Genomic DNA, 18,734 nt, shown 5'->3' with positions numbered 1-18,734 from the left:
AACTACCACAAAAATCCCACGTGTCTGTTTGGCGTTTATCATCTTAAGTTTACACATTCAGCACCCACTCTGACAATCATTCACCTAAGCAGATATAACTCACAGCACATTATTATATATATTAAAATCCATTCTCCATTTTAAACCCCTTTCTCCACATAGTTTGGAGGAAGGTGGGCTTTATCCCTTTCCTCAGGCGTATCAAGCGGTGGTGCTTGGCTTGAGCAGGGAGTAGCCTCGGCCGGGTCTGGTGTTCAGAGCCTGTGTCACCCCATAAGAAGTGGTGGCAGATGTGAGGTCTGGTGTTCAGAGCCTGTGTCGCCCCATAAGAAGTGGTGGCAGACGTGAGGTCTGGTGTTCAGAGCCTGGGTCGTGGCAGTTACCCACCCCACATCTAAATGCCAACCCTCACATTGGAGAGTTTTAAGGGTAGTTTGGTGGAGGCAGCCAGAGGGGAGGGGAGGGGAGTTTCCACCTGGTGGCAGGGGAGAAGGTCACAGCAAGGGAACATCAAAGCATGGAGCACACTATTCTGTTTATTTCCCCTTCCATTTAGAGGACAAGGCATTGCTGGTGCATGACAGCGACAAAGTCTGAGCACCCTACCCATCCCAATCATTGGCTGGTCCTCCACCACGACGGCACTTGCCTTGTGTTCCTTGCAAGGCGGAAGCAGTGAGCAGCCGGGTCTCTCTTGGTGGAGCTGCCCTTTCTTTTCCCAACTTTGGGAGAGCATTCCAATTCTCAGCCTGCTGTGTATACTTGGTTTCCATCTCATCTACCCAATCTGTGCTCCACTCCCACACGGGCAGAGACTGCATTCCGGGCTTCGGCTGCGCTGCCTCCGAACTCTCGGAGGAAGGGTGCAGGAGTCCATCAAGAGGAGATGCGGAAGGCAAAAAGTCTGCAAGGAAGAAGAGTCAGCTCATCATGACAAGGGATGTATGAGAATTTCATTGCAGTTAGTTTTTGAGCAGGATTTACCTAGTTCTCCCCTTCCAGACTGAACACAGATCCGGGCGCAATCCGGGGTTGAAATTTGCGCATTTCCGAGCTTGCGGTGTGATTCATGGACACACGCATCCCCAAATGTGTTTGACAGCATGCAGACTTTTGACAAATTGTGCACAAACATGTTTTCATCAATGGGAAAAGAGTGCATACATCTCAAAGGTTGACGTGTGCATTCTGAAAAATATTCACCCAAATCTGCATGAATGTTCATGCGAAAAGAAAAGAAAAACCAAAGATAGCATTCCGTCATGGACACGAGATGGAACAAGCTCTGATGTACAATTTGGAAAATATCAAGGCATGTTTGTTTCGCTTGTGTGATATCCTTAATAATTGCCACCCATTTCAGTGCACAGCCAGGTGGACAGTGGATACATAACCTCTAAGGATCCAACCAAATTGTGGAAATAAGGAAGGAATAACTGCCCAATACATCCACACTGTTCTCTAGCCCACTCCAGCTCAGAAATGGCCACAGCAGTTGTTGGGACTTGGGAGTGCAAAGAAGGAAAACACTTGTGGAGCTACATGAAGAGGAAATGTTTAACAGCAGGGGTAAAGTAGCACACTTTGAGGATTTGGGATTAATCAGTCACTACTCCTTCCGTGCTCACAATCCTTAATGCAGCTTGGATCCCCCCACTTTGCACCAGCAATGGTGCTGTTGAACAGTTCATCCTTTTATCCCTCTGATTCTGAATGTGACAAGGTGGGTTCAGGAGAGTTTAAAGGGTGAGTCAATCTGTGCACAATTATTGAATAGGCTATCGAAGGCTATTAGCCATGATAGCTAAATAGAGTCCCTATGTTCAGAAGGAGTAAACCAATGAAAACTAATTTGCCAAGGAAATACAAAAGGGATTGTTCACACAACACACTAACCTATAGGGCTGTGCTCCACTCTGTTTCGGATCATAGAAGCCGGAGCGGATCCGAATCGGGTCAGGGTTGCTGTGGATCGAGGCAAAGCGGTTCGCCTCCATCTGGAGCTCTGAACACAGGTAAGTGGGGGAGGGCTCACCTGGCACTGCCACAGTCCATGCGGCGATGGTGGTGGAGCCAGGTAAGGGAGCCGGGCCCCCATTTTGTCGCCCCTTCCCCACTTACCTGCCTCCACCGTCCGACGCAGAGGCAAGTAAGTAGGGAAGGGGGGCAAAATCTCAATCCGCCCCTCTGAATCTCACTCCGCAGAGCAGAGTGAGGGGAGGGTCGCATCGACCCGAAGCAGTTTGGGCTCGATCCAGAAGTTCCGAATCGGGCCACGAAGTGGTTCAGTGAGCCCATGCACAGTTCTACTAACCTAAGTGGTTGAGTGGGGGTTATTGATAAACTGTGGTTTGGTTTTTGATCGTTAGTGAGCTGTCTGAACCCAGGAGATTTTCTGTAGGGTGACTTGTTAACCATGCAATATGGCTTATTCACTACCCTGAACATCCCAACAACAAACCATGGGTACTCAAGGTGAAATAATGTAGGGGAGCCAGACCCTTAATGCCTATCATGAACTTTCAGAATATGCTGTTGCTGATTCCCTCCATGCCTTGGAGTGGAACAAAGTGTGATGTAAAGTGCAGGGATCTGGCCGGGAGCAGAAAAGGCCTGTCTACGTCACATGCACTATGCCTGGTTTAGCTTCACTACGATGACGGATCTACACTACTGCTTTAAAGCACTTTATAACCGTTTTAAAGCACTTTAAAGCAGTTGAAACTGTTATAAAGTGGTTTAAAGCCATAGTGTAGATCCGGCCCTGTATGGAAGAAAGGAAGAGTCTGGCTCAGTAGCTAACAGAACTAGGAAGACCTTCATAGGAATCAGTTTGGGAAAGGGGGAAGAAATCCCAGCTCTGTCTTGCAAAGGAAAGTGAGTGTGATCTTGCTTAGGGATTCTCCGCATGTTTATGCCTGGAAGCTCTTTCTTCCTGCTGCATCAATTTTGTCATTTACGGCTCCCAAAGTTTGCAATACAGGGAGAAAACTCAAAACAAAAGCCTCATTCTAACGGCAACGGAGAATTACTGCAGTGATAAATCAAGCTGCACTTTCTTGGCTGTCTGCCTTATTATGAGGAACAGAGATTGAATGGAAGTGACCAGAACCTGAGCAGCAGATACAGTATAAATCAATTCATCTGTCAGCTCCAGAGAGCAGATCACACTCTGCTTGCAACTGAACTCCACTGTCCCAGAGAACATCTGGGGGTGGGGGTGGGCAAGGAGGACAAGGGAGAGTGTGGATTCTGCTCACACACCAGCAGGGCGTGTTAGCTGGCAGGTCAGCAGGCAGATGCTGACCATTTCAGGGGGGTGGGAGAAAATAACGGGCACCATGAACAAAGTGGGATTTGGAGGAGAGCAGTGTTACATTTTGTAACCCTCTGAATTCCAAAGGAGACCTTCCCCCAATTATCTTTGGGATGGGAGGAAGCAGAGCCCTTTCAACATCAGGCCCTTTCTACACCTAATGGCCTTCAGGGAGGGAGGGGGAATGATCCTGAACTTACCTGCTTCCAGGATCATCCCTGGGCATCTCAATGGAAGCATGATGTCTCTGTCTCTGCAGAGGCCACCAGTGAGGGAGGAAGCAGCAGCCAGGCACCTCTCCACCGTGCCTGGGTCCAGCTCCAGCTCAGAGCCCCCTCCCTCCTGCTGTCAACTGTAACTGCTGAACTTTGCAACTAAGATTGTAGTGCCTGAATTTGCTTTCCTTTTCCCCCTCCTCCTCCTCCCTCCCAATCCCCTTTCCTTTTGTGTCATGTCTTTTAGATTGTAAGCCTGTGGGCAGGGACTGTCAAGAAATACTTTTGTAAGCCGCCGTGAGAGCCTTTTTTGGCTGAATGGCGGCATAAAAATCCTTAAATAAATAAATAAATAAATAAAATGATGTCCCGGAAGGGAAGAGGGACATCGCACCCGCCATGCCCACAATTTTTTATATAAAAAACACAAAAAAACAGGAGCTGGAGCACACTTGCGCTCCAGCAAAAAGTTTTTGTATTTTTAAAGGCCCAACCCTGCTGCCCCCTACTGCCGATGTCCCTGAAGTCCCCCTGGCCCAGCTCTCTCACTCTGCTGAACCCCACTAATCATGGGAGGAGGGAAGAAGCTGGGACAGGCACCCACACCACCTGTGGTCCTAGGGATCATCCTGGGCCTGCAGGTAAAACTGGGGTAACCGAGGTCCTGGTTATCCCAGGAAAATGGAGGGATCATCCCTGCCTGCTCCCGGGATCCAGGGATCATCCTGGGAAAACTCCAAGGTGTAGAAACGGGCCATAGTTCTGGTTTACTACCAGGGCAACTCAGGGAAGGAATTACCTAGCAGATCGCCTTTCCCAATACAGACCTGAGCAAGCATTAAGGTCATCGGAGGAGGTCTTGCTGGTTGTAACATGATCTGCAGATAGCCATCTCTGAGCAACCAGGAAGTGGGCCTTCTCCATGGTGGCCCTGGGTTTATGGAATGAACTCCCCCCTCCCCTGGTATTTGTGAGGCACCAACTGAATCATGTTTTGGGTGCCAATTTATGGCCCATTTCCTTGCCCACGCCTTCCCTGAGTGAATGTGCTGCCCCGTCTGTTTGTTTGCAATCCTGGAGTTGTTTTAATTGAGTTTTATTTATTTAGGGTGACCATATAAAAAGGAGGACAGGGCTCCTGTATCTTTAACAGTTGCATAGAAAAGGAAATTCCCCCTTCATCACAACAGTTAAAGGTGCAGGAGCTATACTAGAGTGACCAGATTTAAAAGAGGGCAGGGCACCTGCAGCTTTAACTGCTGTGATGAAGAGGACATTTCACCAGGTTCCCCATATATACAAATGACACCTGCTGAAATTCCCTCTTCTATACAACTGTTAAAGATACAGGAGCCCTGTCCTCCTTTTCATAGGGTCACCCTAATTTATTTACTTCATGGTTTATATTAATTGTTCAGCCATTTTTACATATTCTAATTGCATGTCAACGTATATTACAATGTATGTTGTGAACCACTTAGCGATACCTTTAAGTACCTTCAGTGGTATATAAACCTATTAACTAAGCTGATCAATTAAACAATGAGACAGTTTGTTACCTGTCAGTGCCTTGTCAACCTCCCTCTGAGTCAGCCCGAAGCAGAAACTGTCCACTGCCACAGTCAGAGCCTGGGCAAAATTGGCGTCCATGAGGAAAGAGCCATCTGAGGAGCTGACCAGGCTGCAGCGTGTGCTGGTGCCGTTGTCTTCGGAGACGGAGCCCCACCCATTGAGCAGGGAGCCGCCCAGGGAGGCCTCATCCTCGCTCAGACTAGACGAGGGTGTCCGGCAGAAAGCCCGGAAGAATGGGGTGGGACGGCAGCCGCCCTCCACCAGGTTGGGGTCGTCATCGCCTGCGGCGTCTGTCTCCAGCAGCTCTGAGGCCAGCGGGCTGCAAATATAGCCGTAGGTATGAGGTGGAGAGAAAGGGCGAGGAGTAGCCGGGGTGCCGTTGTTCTGCTGCCTTGGGAGAAAGAGGACAAAGCTGGCATTTAAACCAGATGACAGCCATGAAATGGAGACTTGCCCAGCAAAGACAAATGAGCTCCAAACTTGAGGATCAAATCAGTTAAAGGCATCTTGGGATCTATTTCGCAGTTTGGTTTGGCTTGCTTTTCAACATGCAAGTGACATCAGAGAGGAGAAGTGAGAGCAGTATGTATTCAGGGGGAACTTAACCCTTTCCTCTCCCACTACACTCCTGAGGAAATCCCTTTCTCTAAAGCTGCTATTTGCTTTGGGAGTTAATCCCCCCTTGGCACCAATGGGGGATCTTTCCCCCAAGCAAACAGCAGCTTCCGAAAAAGGACTCAGGGACCAGTTCTTAATGTTACATAGTAGTTCTTACAATGACCAGCTTGACTGGAAATAGTTCAGGGAGATGAGGAGACACATGGAACTGGTGACTCAGGAGAGGGGATGGAAAGGCCCTGCCTCCCATTTCTTCTCTTGCTGAAGCCTGATGGAATGTCTGCAACCATATGTCAGTTGAGGAAAAGAACGAGCCAAAGGCAGCTGGTGTCTCAGCAGAGCTGATGGAATGGCTTGCTTCCCACCTGTCCCTCTGCTGCTGTCAGGTAGAATGGCTGTTGTCAAGTGATAGTTGAGGAAGGAAGGAGGTCTTTATCAGTAAGGATGTTTCTATTTATTTATTTATTTATTTATTACATTGCTATACTGCCCAATAGCCGGAGCTCTCTCGGTGGTTCTATCTATAAACATCATGGGTGGCCTCTAACTAGAGTCCCTCTGCTGATGGAAAGCATCCATCAACAGGGTTGGGAGGGTACAATTTTCAGTGATTCTCTTCCCCCCTGTAGTCTTCCACACCATCTCCCATATTGTCCCAAAGAGCAGCCTTGAGGTAGATGGGTTGTTGCATAGGGAGGGTGGAATCACTGAAAATCCACCCTTCCCTTTCCCCTAATGGATGCCTTCCATTGGCGGAGAGACACCAATGGGAAACCACCAGGGATGATTAGTTGTTTCTTCAGCCTACAAAGACTTGATGAAATCTACTGAGCACACCAAAGTGCCAATGACTGGTGATAAGGGACTTCTCCTTAGCCCAAGGAACATCTGCTACTAATGCCTTGAAGGAAGCATTGTTCTGCCCATGTCTTTTATGGATATGTTCTCCAAAGATTTTTTTAAAAAAATGTTTTCTACAGATGCTGTAGACTGATCAAAAGAATGCATGATAGACACTGGGAATGAAGGCCTCTTTAGGGAGGGGGATGCATCATGGTCTTATTATTCCTTTCTCCTAGCCAACTCCAGTTGCTTTGCTTCTATTTCTCTCCTTCTCTCTCTCCCTCTCTTGAGCTGTTCCATAACAATAGGTGGGAAGAAGAGGAAAAACAACTAAATGGGACAAATATAAATGGGACAGAATAGGTCCTTGGACAACTCAGAGCATAGGAATGTCAGAAGGGTCTCATGGACATCAGGGTAATGGGCCATCTTGTACAGCATCCTGCTTCCCACTTTGGCAAACCGAAGCCCACAAATGGCCAGTAGCCCCTCCCCTTCTGTCTCTCTCCACAATGTGTATTCCACAAGTTCCACAACCTCCAACTTCCACAACTTGTATTCAGTACTGATTTTGAATTGGTGGTTGCGTTTTGTGATCCTGGACTAAGAGCTGCTGAGATCCATCTTCTCCATGAATTGGTCTCATCTCCACCACCTCCATGAAGGCTCCTCCTCCCTCAACTGCCACCACCAGCAGCCAATCCAGCAGGCTGGAATGAGAGCACAAGAGTGGTGAAAGGATGGTCTTTTTTATTTTGGCTGCTCCTCTCCCCTCATTGGCCACCCTTCTTCCAAAGCAGCCTCTGATTGGTTCAGATTGCTGCTGCTCAAAACATCAAGTAAAAATGTGTTTCGAATGGCATGCTGTGGTTCCTAGAGGCTTGTCCGTCTGTTGCCATGCTTCATTTCATGAGCAGAGTTGGCCATGTGAGGAGACGGAGAGAGGAGCAGTTGCCAATGTCTCTGCCGCATCAGTGTCAGGGCAGGGAGAGGCCCATTTGAGTTTCTGCACCCTCGGCAGCTACCCAACCATGCTGACCCCTGACGCCAGGCCTAAGCAGCAGCAGTGTGCATCATCAAAGCCTTTCCCCACGCACATCTGCCGGCCTAGTCATTAAGCCCTTCCAAATGCCTAACAGATGCAAATTGCCCACACTGGAGTTCTGCCACGGTTTCTTTTCTTTTCTTTTCTTTTTTTGGTATTTGGGCCAAAGTGGAATGAGGCTGTTCTTCTTTTAAAAAAGCATTTCAGGAAGGGGGGGGAGAAAGATCACGGAAACCACCAGTCCTACCCGAGACAGCCAGAAAGCGAAACCAGCAATACCGAGGTTTCGTTTTAATTAGCAGCTTGTTTGTGTGACTCTTCATTTCAGGGATATATTCTCCCCGTTCAAATTACAAGGTCAATCTCAGCAGCAGCAGCAACAACCAAAAAGTAAATTAACCAGGCCCCTGCTATTCCAGGCATGGGCTTGTTTCCACCCTGTCCTCTTAGCTCTCCCTCTCTACAATCTCTCCCACCTCACTCACAATTGCTCTGCTACCTTGGCAATAAACACACACACACAGAGAGAGAGAGAGAGCCCAGGGATGCAATTAGGTAATTTTAGACCCTGCTCCTAATTATCTTATTCCACCACCACCCTCTTCGATGGCCATTGCTTCACTTACTTCAAAATGTGGTGAACCAGCCCTGCTGCATTTGGGGGGGGGGGGGGGGCTCCTGTACATTCTGCTGAGTGGGACCCCTGGACATTTGCCCCAAAGTTCTGTCCTTATGGTGCCACTGCACAGCCCTCTTGATTCCTTTGATTCTGACCCATGGGGATGTTCTCTGCTAATCTTTGGCTCTAAGAAAACCCATCAAAACCCCATTTGAAATCAGATTCAACAGTTGCTGACAGAAGTTTCGATTAGCAGCAGAAGTAAAGTTGGCAAATGGGGATTCATGACATTCCAAGAGAACATTCATGTGGCTACAGGACTTGATTCTTTATATATAGATTATAATGGATGGATGCATGCATAACTGCTGTTTTTTCACCCCTCCATAACCACAGCCCTACTCCGAGGGCTGGAAAACATTTTGCAGGCAGCCCTGGATGTAATTGACTCAGGATCAAAAGCTGCGGTCAACCCACATCCTGCCCTAAGACCCAAAGGTTTCAGAAACTGCAGCCTAGCATTAAAAGAGGCAGAGGCAGAATGGTCCCTGAAACCCATCCTAGAGGTGAGCACACATATAAAGGCTGGCTAGGTTGAGGCTCCTCTTCAGACGAGAGGGGAATAATGAGGTGGAGGGGTCAAAATGCAGTTCTTTCTACCTGCCTTGGCTTTCCGTCCCCCACTGTACTTCAAGCCTAGGGAATGATCATGCTGTATGGCCATACAGCAGAAGATTGCAATTCATTCAGAACCACAATTCTGAGTAGAAAAGAAAAACCACCTGGCACGCCAGTTCAGCGTTTGCATTTTTTGGGTCGCCACCTTCCATTCAGGGTGAAACTGCTTGCTACATCAACGGCGCCATTTGTAGCTGACCCATACTTTCCCTTTCTTTTACTTTAGCGTAAGAGTGTGGGGGCCGGATTCAGATCAGGACTACCACAGACGGGGGGGGGGGAATTAAACTGGACTCCATTTTTGGTGAGGGGATGGAATTTAGGGGAGAAAGTGGATAGGTGGAAGGATTTAACCCCTACCTACCCACATTGCAAGAGGCAGCCAGCGAGTTTCTCTCTGCACCTGCTGCGAGGGGGGAGGGGAAGAGGGGAGGGAGCTTGGTCTCCTGGGTCCGAGGTCAGAGCACAGTCACTGCCCTCGGATCCAGGAATTCAAAAGATCCTATTCCACCCCTGATGCTTTCTAGGGGCCATAGGATTGCTCCCTCCAGCGCTTTAAACATGCTGGTGTTTTGTCCCCACTCCATTTGCCTTTGCGCCCCCATCTGCCTACCATTGGAAGGGAAGAGCTTCTCCAAAATAGAATTTGGCCCTCCAGTTGGCTGTGGGTTCTCTGTTGGGGCTATAGCTCAGCATGGAGCACATGCTTTGCACATAGAGGGTGCTGGTTTCCACAACCCACTAAAAGATGCCAGGTAGAAGCAGACCAGGAAAGACCTCTGTTTGTGGCTCTGAGAAGCTGCTGCTAGTGACAGTAGACAACTGATGTCCTGGTGGTTTCTCCCAGTGCAAGGCAGCTTCTTCTGATCATCCCGCTGAAGCTACAATAATCACAGACTCTCTGTCACCAAGGAATGCCTATTCTCCCTCCCTCCCACCGTGTCTCAAGAGGAGAGGCGGCTCGGAGCTGGAAGGCAGGGGCAGCTGGCACACAGGACTGGCTGAGGCTTGTTAAACACCGCCAAGAACATATTAATCTGGCAGGCGGTCGGCCCACCTAGGCTCTAAACGGAGCTGTAATTATCCGAGTGGGATCAATGTGCTTCCCGTAAAATCAGCTCCTCCATGTCCCAGCCCCAATTACAAAAGTGTAAGGAGTCAGCCTTGTGGGGCGAGCCGTCCTCAAACTGCAGAGGCAGCAGTAACAGCGCATTAGCTAATTGCAGCCGGTGAGGCTCTTGCTGGCAGCCAGGAGGAAGCCGGAGCCCTACGTTAAGTGCAGTTCCCACGAGGCCAGGGTGGAACAGTGCCGTTGGCCCAGGCTGCCCTCATTCCACCCTGATCCCTGGTCTGCCTGCGAGGCAGACGGGAAGAAGAGCGGAGCCAGCCTGGGCTGCCAGAGACCTTCACGGATGACCTAAAAGCAGGGACGCAGGATATGCGAGTGACTCTGGCATCCCGTGTGCACAGCCATCCTCCTGCATGGCTCCTACCCATTTCAGTGGGACTTGTGCAGTAGAGTATCACAGGTGATTGCTCTGGGTCTTCAACTCCCATCACCTAACCAGCATGATCAATGATGGGAGCTGCAGTCCAACACCCTCTGGAGGGCCACAAGTTGCCCACCTGTGGGCTAGAGTGTTGGCATCTTGCTCCTGCCAGAGGGATCCTCCTCCTCTTCTGAGGACGTGGACCTCCCTGAAGCCCTGGAGCCACCTCTGTTGGGAGACATAGGGAGTCTGGGCCCCCAGGGGAGAAGACCACAGGCCTGCCCCTGCCAGAAGAGGGCAGTTCTGCTTCAAAGGCAGAGGCTGAGCGTCCACCCAGACCCAGAGAGTGCCATCTCCTTAAGAGGAAGATCAGTAAGACTCCTTCAAGATGAAGTACCTGACTCCAAGGAAGGACTCCTCATGAGTAAAGATTGTAATATATGGCAGCTGAGCTGAAAATATAACCCTGCATTTTTTGTCTGGACTTTGCTGACAACAACACCGGTTCTCAGCTCCAGCTTCTTTTATCCTAAACTTAACTTGTGTTTGGACCTCTGCATTACTGACTGTGGACTTCTGCTTGATGCTGCCTCTGGATTCTGACTGTTCTTGTCTGCTATCCCAGGCACTTGATGTTAGCTACATCGCTAACTTATCTCTGGAAATGCCTTGTTTGCCAGCAAAAACTCTGTTTCCCACTCAGCCTGCTTAATTGACTCCCCCATTGCAATTAGCAGTTTGTGTTTGCATAGCAAGGAGCAGAACAGGAGATCTGGGTTTAGTTTCCCATTCAGCAATGAATTTCCCCAGATGACTGAGGCCCAGGGTCTTTCTTTCAGCTGAATGTGCTTTCCAAGGTTTCTGCAAGGATAAAATAGGGGGTGTAGACGGGGGCACGTGCACCACCCCACGCTCATTGGAGAAAGGAGGAGATAAAAGCATACTTTTAAAGAGTCTGTGAGAATCAACTTCTACAGTGTTGTTTTATTGGTCTTTCATCTACAAAAAGCCGGAGGAAATCTGGAAAAGCGTTTTGCACAGCAAAGCGCTAATGATTAGAAATCACAACCATCTTCTCGGATCAAGGAACCTCCGCTACTGATGTTCTAAGAAGGCATTTATCACCCCAGGTTCCTTTACAGTGATGTCCTGCAAAGATTTTCAGTGAAACAGGACATGCAAAGTGACTTCTGCATCCTGTATATTTAGATATTGTGCCAACGGGGAACTTGTGCATGAGTCATGCAGAGAGATACACAAGCTGTTCCCACATTTGGAGGCATGTACCTGTAAGACAGAGGAATTAGGGTTGTCACCCCTTTTTTCTGATAGTCTTCTTGTCTCTAACATTGCAGGCAGGGACAAGACGGTCATCTCCATGCTGGGAATCACTGTACCTACTGAATTTGTCCAGTGCAGACAGTGAGAATTTTATACGTATTTTTGATAATAATTTACTAAAGTTCACAAATGTCTTCATATATGGGATGGGGAGAAAACTTGAACATTTTTTTAAAAAAAATGTTGGAGAAAGCAAAATGGGCAGATCTGTCCATCCCTACAGACATTACATTTTGCACAGAGTGGATCTATATACCTTTCATGTTCTGCCTCTTCGCTGAGCTCCAGGTATTCAGCCACTTCCTCCGGGGTTAGAACCGTCTCCTGGTCATCATTGAGAGATTCTGAGATCGAGGCTGCAGAAAGGTGGCTATAAGGAAGGGTTGGGAAGGTTTGACTCCCTTCCAGGGACTCACTGGCTGCCTGTAGGGAGTCCATGTCCTGCTGCCGCCGGGCCACAAAATCCGCAGGAGGATCCAGGTAGCAAGTGCAGGTACACCTGTGAAGAACAGAAACAATCACAGGCACACCATGAGTGCCTCCGGCAAAAAATGGCTCCATCTCTTCCTCTCTTTTTTTATGCATGGCAAAGCAGCTACTGAAAATCTGAGAATACAGCATCTCTTCGCTACATTCCCAATGTTCCCCTGATACGTTGGTTAGAGGAGTGCAAATTTAGTTTTAGATCTCGTTTGGTACCCAAGTACTGACCAGAGCCAGACCTGCTTAGATTCTGCAAGGTTATTACATCACGTGCCTTCTCCAGACTATGCCCTGGAAAAGCCGCTGCTGTGTCTCTTTGCAAGATCGGCTCTACCATTAACATGAGTGAGAAAACCGTGGTGAAATCCAGTGTGGTGTAGTGGTTAGAGTGCCGGACTGGGACTCGGGAGATCTGGGTCCCAGTCCCCATGCGACCATGAAGTTCACTGGGTGACTTCGGTCCACTCAATGACCCACAGCGTAACCTGCCTCACAGGATTGTTGTGAAGATAAATTGGACCATGTAAGTTGCTTTAGTTCCTTGGAGGGGGAAAAGGCAGGATATAAACATAATAGATAGATAGATAGATAGATAGATAGATAGATAGATAGATAGATAGATCTGCTTCACCTGGCAGATGATGAAGGGCAGCAGAAGCAATAGCAAATCCCCTGTTTCTTGTGAGCCCACTGACGGTATCCAATGTTGGCCCTATATAGAATGGAGCTATTGAAATGAATGGGACTTAAGTTAGTTATGACTGTCTTAAGTCTCATTCTTTTCAACGGGTCTACTTCCCATGTAGGAGTAACATTGGATGCTACCCTGTGTATGTTTGCCACACAGCCTGTCTTGGACCCCCAAAACCTTAGCTGTGGGTGGAGGATGTTATCCCATCGGCAGTGTTGAAGTAAAATTCAGCTGCTCGTCCAGTTGGTGGCTGTAATTGGAATAGGGAGGGAGACGCCATTTTATCTCTGGCAGAAAAATGACTTGGACCGGTTGGACCTCTAGGTCATCGAAATCTCAAATGCCAGCTTATGTGCCACAGTAGCCTCTCCCTTCCTGCTGGCTGCTTCTTAGCTGTCTGGAAGTAGGAGGCAGGCCAGAGAGAGCAAACCATCCAGGGCCACTGCAGAGGTATTGAACCACAGGCCCAAGGCCACATCCTGTAAGGTGGCCCACCTGAGGCATCAGTCTAGCCCCCTGGATGAAGGCTGGAGGCTCCGATGTCAATGGGGCAGTGAATCCACTCTGGGTTTCAGTGAGAACCAGTCCCCTTGGATCACTCTTTTAGAGTTCTGATTGATTCGGACTGAAACCTGGAGCGGATCCACTGCCCCACTGACATTGGAGCCACCAGCCTCCACTGCCCCTTCCCATGACCCACCCCACTTCCTCCAAGTGACAATCATGTGCTGGTTTCCCAACTTCTGCAGGTTTTTTTTCTTCCCTATGCAAAAAGGTGGAATTGCCTCTCCTGAAGTTTTAGTTATGGGCAGTAATAGCTTTAAGCTAAAATGCGCTGGTAGGCTTGGTCCTGCCCCTTTTGCCTTTGGTCCCGCCCATCAATGTGGCCCCTGAGAGCTTCTCTGAAATGGAATGGCTTCTGAAAGCCAAAGAATGGCTTTCAGAAGCAAAGAATGGCTGAAAGAGCTTCAACACCCCTGCTTTATTGGCTCCACTGATGGCCGCTTGCAAAGTTTGCAGGAAAAGTTCCGACACCTCCCTCCCTGCCCCTTGCCACAGCAATATCGGTGGCTGCCGGCAATCCTACAGCAGCAAAGCCAGCCTCCGGGTGGGGAGCACTCCCCCCTCATCGGCACAGTTCCAGTTCTCTAAGTGACTCTCTGGGTCGTGCGTCCATCTCTCACACCTCTGCCAGGCCATTTGGGTGATTTCCATAACTGAACTGAGCCCATTTCCGTGCAGGGAGCTCTTCCATCACTTCCAAAACAATTCCTCAGCCCTTCCTTCCCCACCCCCCATGTCTCCCCCCTGCCCCGCTTGGTTAATGACAGCACCCGCGCCTTGCATGTAAATGGATGGCGTCTGCCACCTGCCACCTGCATTTGGGGTCCTCTCTCTCCTTCGCTGACAATGTGCGAGACAGGAGGAGAAAGTGAAAGGGGAGGAGAAGGGGATTGCTAAGGAGGTGACGACGCTCGCTGCTGAAGGAGCAAACTTGCAGAAGGGTGCAGGTCCTTGCAAGAGACTGGGAGGGAAAGAGGATAAGCCTGAGCAAGGCGGCAGAGGCAGGTATCCTAAGAGCAGCAGACAGGTTTCACTGGGAAAATGTACTTTGCACCTCCATTTGGAGGATCTTAAGGCTACAGCTTATGGCTATTTGTTCCTTATTGTCAGTGCTGATTACTAGCTCATAGCTCAAAGGGGCACACTGTTCACACACGCACACACACATCCCCACACCCAATTGCATCACTAGAGACAGCAGAGACTATCAGGGGCAGCACAGCGGAAACAGGTGAAGTGTCAGAAGCCACTGGGTGCACCCTGGGGCAGAGGCCGGTCGCTGCAAGGTAATGACTTCAACAACAAAAAGAAAGAAGGAAGGAAGGAAGGAAGGAAGGAAGGAAGGAAGGAAGGAAGGAAGGAAAGAAAGAAGGAAGGAAGGAAGGAAGGAAGGATGGAAAGAAAGAAGGAAAGAAGGAAGGAAGGAAGGAAGGAAGGAAGGAAGGAAGGAAGGAAGGAAGGATGGAAAGAAAGAAGGAAAGAAGGAAAGAAGGAAAGAAGGAAGGAAGGAAGGAAGGAAGGATGGAAAGAAAGAAGGAAGGAAGGAAGGAAGGAAGGAAGGAAGGAAGGAAGGAAGGATGGAAAGAAAGAAAGAAGGAAAGAAAGAAGGAAGGAAGGAAGGAAGGAAGGAAGGAAGGAAGGAAGGAAGGAAGGAAGGAAGGAAGGACACACTGTTGAGAATGCTGCATGGCGAAGCAACTTGCCAGGGCACCATCTTTAGTCCCCCAGAGTGCCTGCAGGCTCCACATGGGTCCAGGGATATTCTGGGGAAATGAAGATGGAGATCACCTCTGGGATCTTGGCAGGTTCTTCACTGCTCTGTGCGCCCAACTTGACCAGTTGTTGGGGGGTTTTAGGGAGAGTGTTGAAGAAGGAAATGCCACCCCAGTTACTGCTTCCCACCACCTCCTGGTCAGTTGCACTGGGAAGGAGAGTGGGGCAGCCAGGATGGGAGACGGTGGCAGGGAGGAAGCAGCAGAGCATCTGGAGAGGAGAAAACTAAAGGGAGTGGCATGTGGGGGGGGGAGTTAAATGGTTAGGAGATAGATGGGGGTCCCTCTGTCTATATTTGAATGAGGTACCCATCAAAAACATGGGCAGTTTCTGGGGTCACCTCACCCAGAATGCCTTGCTATGGGGAAGGCATTTGGGCCAACTGCTCCTCCTCCTAGCCAGTCCACAGGAGCCATGGCCACATGGTACTCTGGAGAGCCCATCCCCCACTTTATTTGTTTGTTTCTTTTCTTGCTGCAGCAGGGAAATAGCTGGCAGGGCATCCCAGAGAGCCTGCCTGGCCCAAACCTGGGATTGGGCACCAGGTGGGTGGTGCTCCATTTCCTAAATACAAAAGCAGGAGACCATCCAAGCCAAATCAGAAAAAAGGAGAAACGGGTTCTCAGGATGCAAATAATTTATTTTCACGAAAATAAATTATTTGCATCCTGTTCATTTCAGCCTGTTCTTTATTTAAAGGCCTTCCTTAGGGGGTTGTTAGAAGATGGTGGGCAACTTCAAGGCCCATCTCTCCCTTCTTTATCTTCAAACCAGACTGGGACTGAACACAAATAGAGGACTGCTTTCAAAATAGAAGACAGTCCTTCAAATAGAGGGCTTCCCTCTATAAAAGAGGAGACATGGTTACCCAGTCCTCTGCTGTTTGGGCCATCTCCTGTGGTTCAGTGTAGAGAGTGGTGTCTTTGGAGCGTGGTGTGCACATAGTTGATGTATATTAATCAATACAGATAATAAAGAAAGCTCAAAAGTGATTGTGTGAGAGAAAGGAAAGCGCGTATGTGAATGAGTGGAAGGATTGGATGAAAGGTTTCAAAAAAGTTTTTAAATGTTTTATTTGAAACAAAACTTGTGAACTTTTAAAAATAAATTTTAATTATTTTGTTTTTAACTACTACAAAAATCCCACATGTCTGTTTGGTATTTATCATCTGAAGTTTACACATTTAGCACCCACTCTGTCAATAATTCACCTCAGCACATATAACTCACAGTGTTTTATTTTATATATTGAAATCTTTCTCCATTTAACCCCTTTCTCCACATAGTTTAGAGGAGGGTGGTTTTTATCCCTTGCCTCAGGCGTATCAAGCGGTGGTGCTTGGCTTGAGCAGGGAGTAGCCGTGGCCAGGCTTGGTGTTCAGAGCCTGTGTCGTGGCACCGCCCCTCTGCCATGAAAAGGTGGCTTCAGTCTTGGAATTACAGGCTCTACCCGCTTCCGCCACACTCTATGCTGCTATGTTGTGGCTCTCTCATCACTAGAAGGCGATGGCTCCAATTTTGGTGGAGCTGTGGTTCCATTCCAGGTTTCAATGAGGACCAGCCGGAACTCTGAAGGAGCTGTCCAAGGTGCTGAACCCCAGCCCCAGAATGGGTTCAGTACCTTGGATAGCTCCTTTAGAGTTCCGAATGGAATCCCAGCCCCACCAAAATTGGAGCCTCCACTGCTCCGTGTCTCTCCAACCTGAGCATGCGACAGACACCAGCTCTGGCCTGAGGCCTGCAGCACACGGGAAATGCACCACAGTCAGTTCTCTCGAGCAAACCCTGCCCTGATCCCCTCTGCAACAAAATGTATTTTCAATCGAGCAGCCAATTATTGTGTAATTGCCCATAAATTTAGAATGACACTGGAATTATTTCATGCACAGATCCAAGGACAACGTTTTCTCTTCATAAATGTGGGATTCAGGGGGCAGCGAAAAGGACGGAGTCAGCTGATATTTCACTAATGGATTGATTTACTTTCCTGGAATGATAATTGTCCATTTACTTAAATAGCTGGGCACTTGTACAAAGGCCTGGCCTATTAAGTGGGAAACGCTCCCTCCTAGCAAGGCACAGATTCTCAGCTTGATTTGTAGCTTTTTAAGTGCAAAGTAGGTAGAAGGTATGGTCGGAATTCATTTCCCATCTACCCGCTAACCCCCACTCACTGCCCGCGCCCGTCAGGGATGATCCATCATACCGGTGCCTGCAGATAATATGCAAAGCAGGTAGGTTACCCTTCTCAGTGCCAGAGGGGGGCAGCGGGGAATTTATTCTAAGCACCTGGCATGATTGGAAGATGAGTCAGCATGGAGGGGATCTTGATGCAGCTGCAGCTGCAGCGTGCTCCCCATCAAAAGGTGTGTGAGCCCAGGGAGGAATTCTATAGTACGGCAGACCTCCGTCGCTACAGCTGGCTATGAGTCACCACCTTGTGAGCTCAGTTAAGATCTGAGCACCATCAAAGCATTCATTTGAGGTTCAGAATCTCAGTTGGGAGAAGCTCTCAGGAGCTGCTTTCCAGTGGTGGGTGGAGCTGAAGGCAAAAGGGGCGGGGCAAAACACCCCAGCATATTTTATCTTAATGCTCTTATTTCCAGTAATTTAGCCTCATTTCATCGTTATACAATGGATGAAGGGGCTGTGCAAAATGCCAAATGCTTGTAGTCAAGGGAAATGGGTGTGGCCAAAGGAAGAGGCGTGGCTTCTTGGGCAACCTCAGAGGGCTGGATTGGGACCCTTGATCCTGAGATTCTCCCAAACTCATGCCCCATGCAACTGGTACTCGGGTATACTCATGAGGATGGAACAGAAGCTATGTCAGGTGGACATTCCTTAACCACTGGAATTCTTGCTACAGTTCAGTCTTCCCCAAACCAGTGCCCTCCAGATGTGTTGGGTTACAATTCCCAACACTCCCATCCAGCATGACCAGTGGCCATGCTGGCTGGGACTGATAGGAGTTGTAGTCCAACACATCTGAAGGGCGCCAGCTTTGGGGGAGATAGGTGTAGCCTTTGAGTTCCCATCCATCAGTCCTCACCCACTTTTGCAGCCTGGAAGTTTGTCATTTTCAAAACTGGGTTTGAAATCTGGGTTTGAAGAGGTCTGTATCCTGGTTACCTTGGCCAGTAGTCACTGAAGACTCAGGACTCTTTGATTCAAATGATTCACAGAGCTCATGTTTACTGCCAGTAACTAAGCTTTAGCAAAGGCATGTCAACCTTTTAGAATGGGAGAAAAACAGCACCAAAGTTCAGAAACCACAAAACCACTGAAGTTGGGGAAAAGCAGCTGAAGCCAGGCAAAGGGGCCTAGCTGTCTGGGACACCCCAGAGGGCTGTACTGGGGCACCAGGCAGGCCAGATTGGGACCCCAGGCCTGAGGTTCTGCAGCTCTCCTTTAATGGGAGTGAAAAGTTGCACCTACTTCATTTCTCCCTTCTTTACAACTACTGGGGATGTGCAAGGGAGGGGAGGG

At 48.9% G+C, this 18,734-nt stretch overlaps 1 protein-coding gene across 1 annotated transcript in view; it reads right to left on the bottom strand.

Moving 5' to 3' along the window:
• Positions 1–602: 602 nt before the first annotated feature.
• Positions 603–18,734, bottom strand: part of ROBO4 (roundabout guidance receptor 4) — a 62,939-nt gene continuing 44,807 nt past the window's right edge. Inside the window, exons 17-19 of the mRNA XM_063139504.1 lie at positions 11,994–12,236; positions 5,091–5,494; positions 603–904 (exon numbers count right to left, since the gene is read on the bottom strand). Of these exons, the coding sequence (XP_062995574.1) occupies positions 603–904; positions 5,091–5,494; positions 11,994–12,236 (949 nt within the window). The remainder of the gene's footprint in view (positions 905–5,090; positions 5,495–11,993; positions 12,237–18,734) is intronic.

The sequence above is a fragment of the Elgaria multicarinata genome, chromosome 12, assembly GCF_023053635.1.
Source record: "Elgaria multicarinata webbii isolate HBS135686 ecotype San Diego chromosome 12, rElgMul1.1.pri, whole genome shotgun sequence".
NCBI lineage: Eukaryota > Metazoa > Chordata > Lepidosauria > Squamata > Anguidae > Elgaria > Elgaria multicarinata.
The sequence above is the reverse complement of the archived record's forward strand: the minus strand, read 5'-3'. Positions and strand labels throughout refer to the sequence as shown.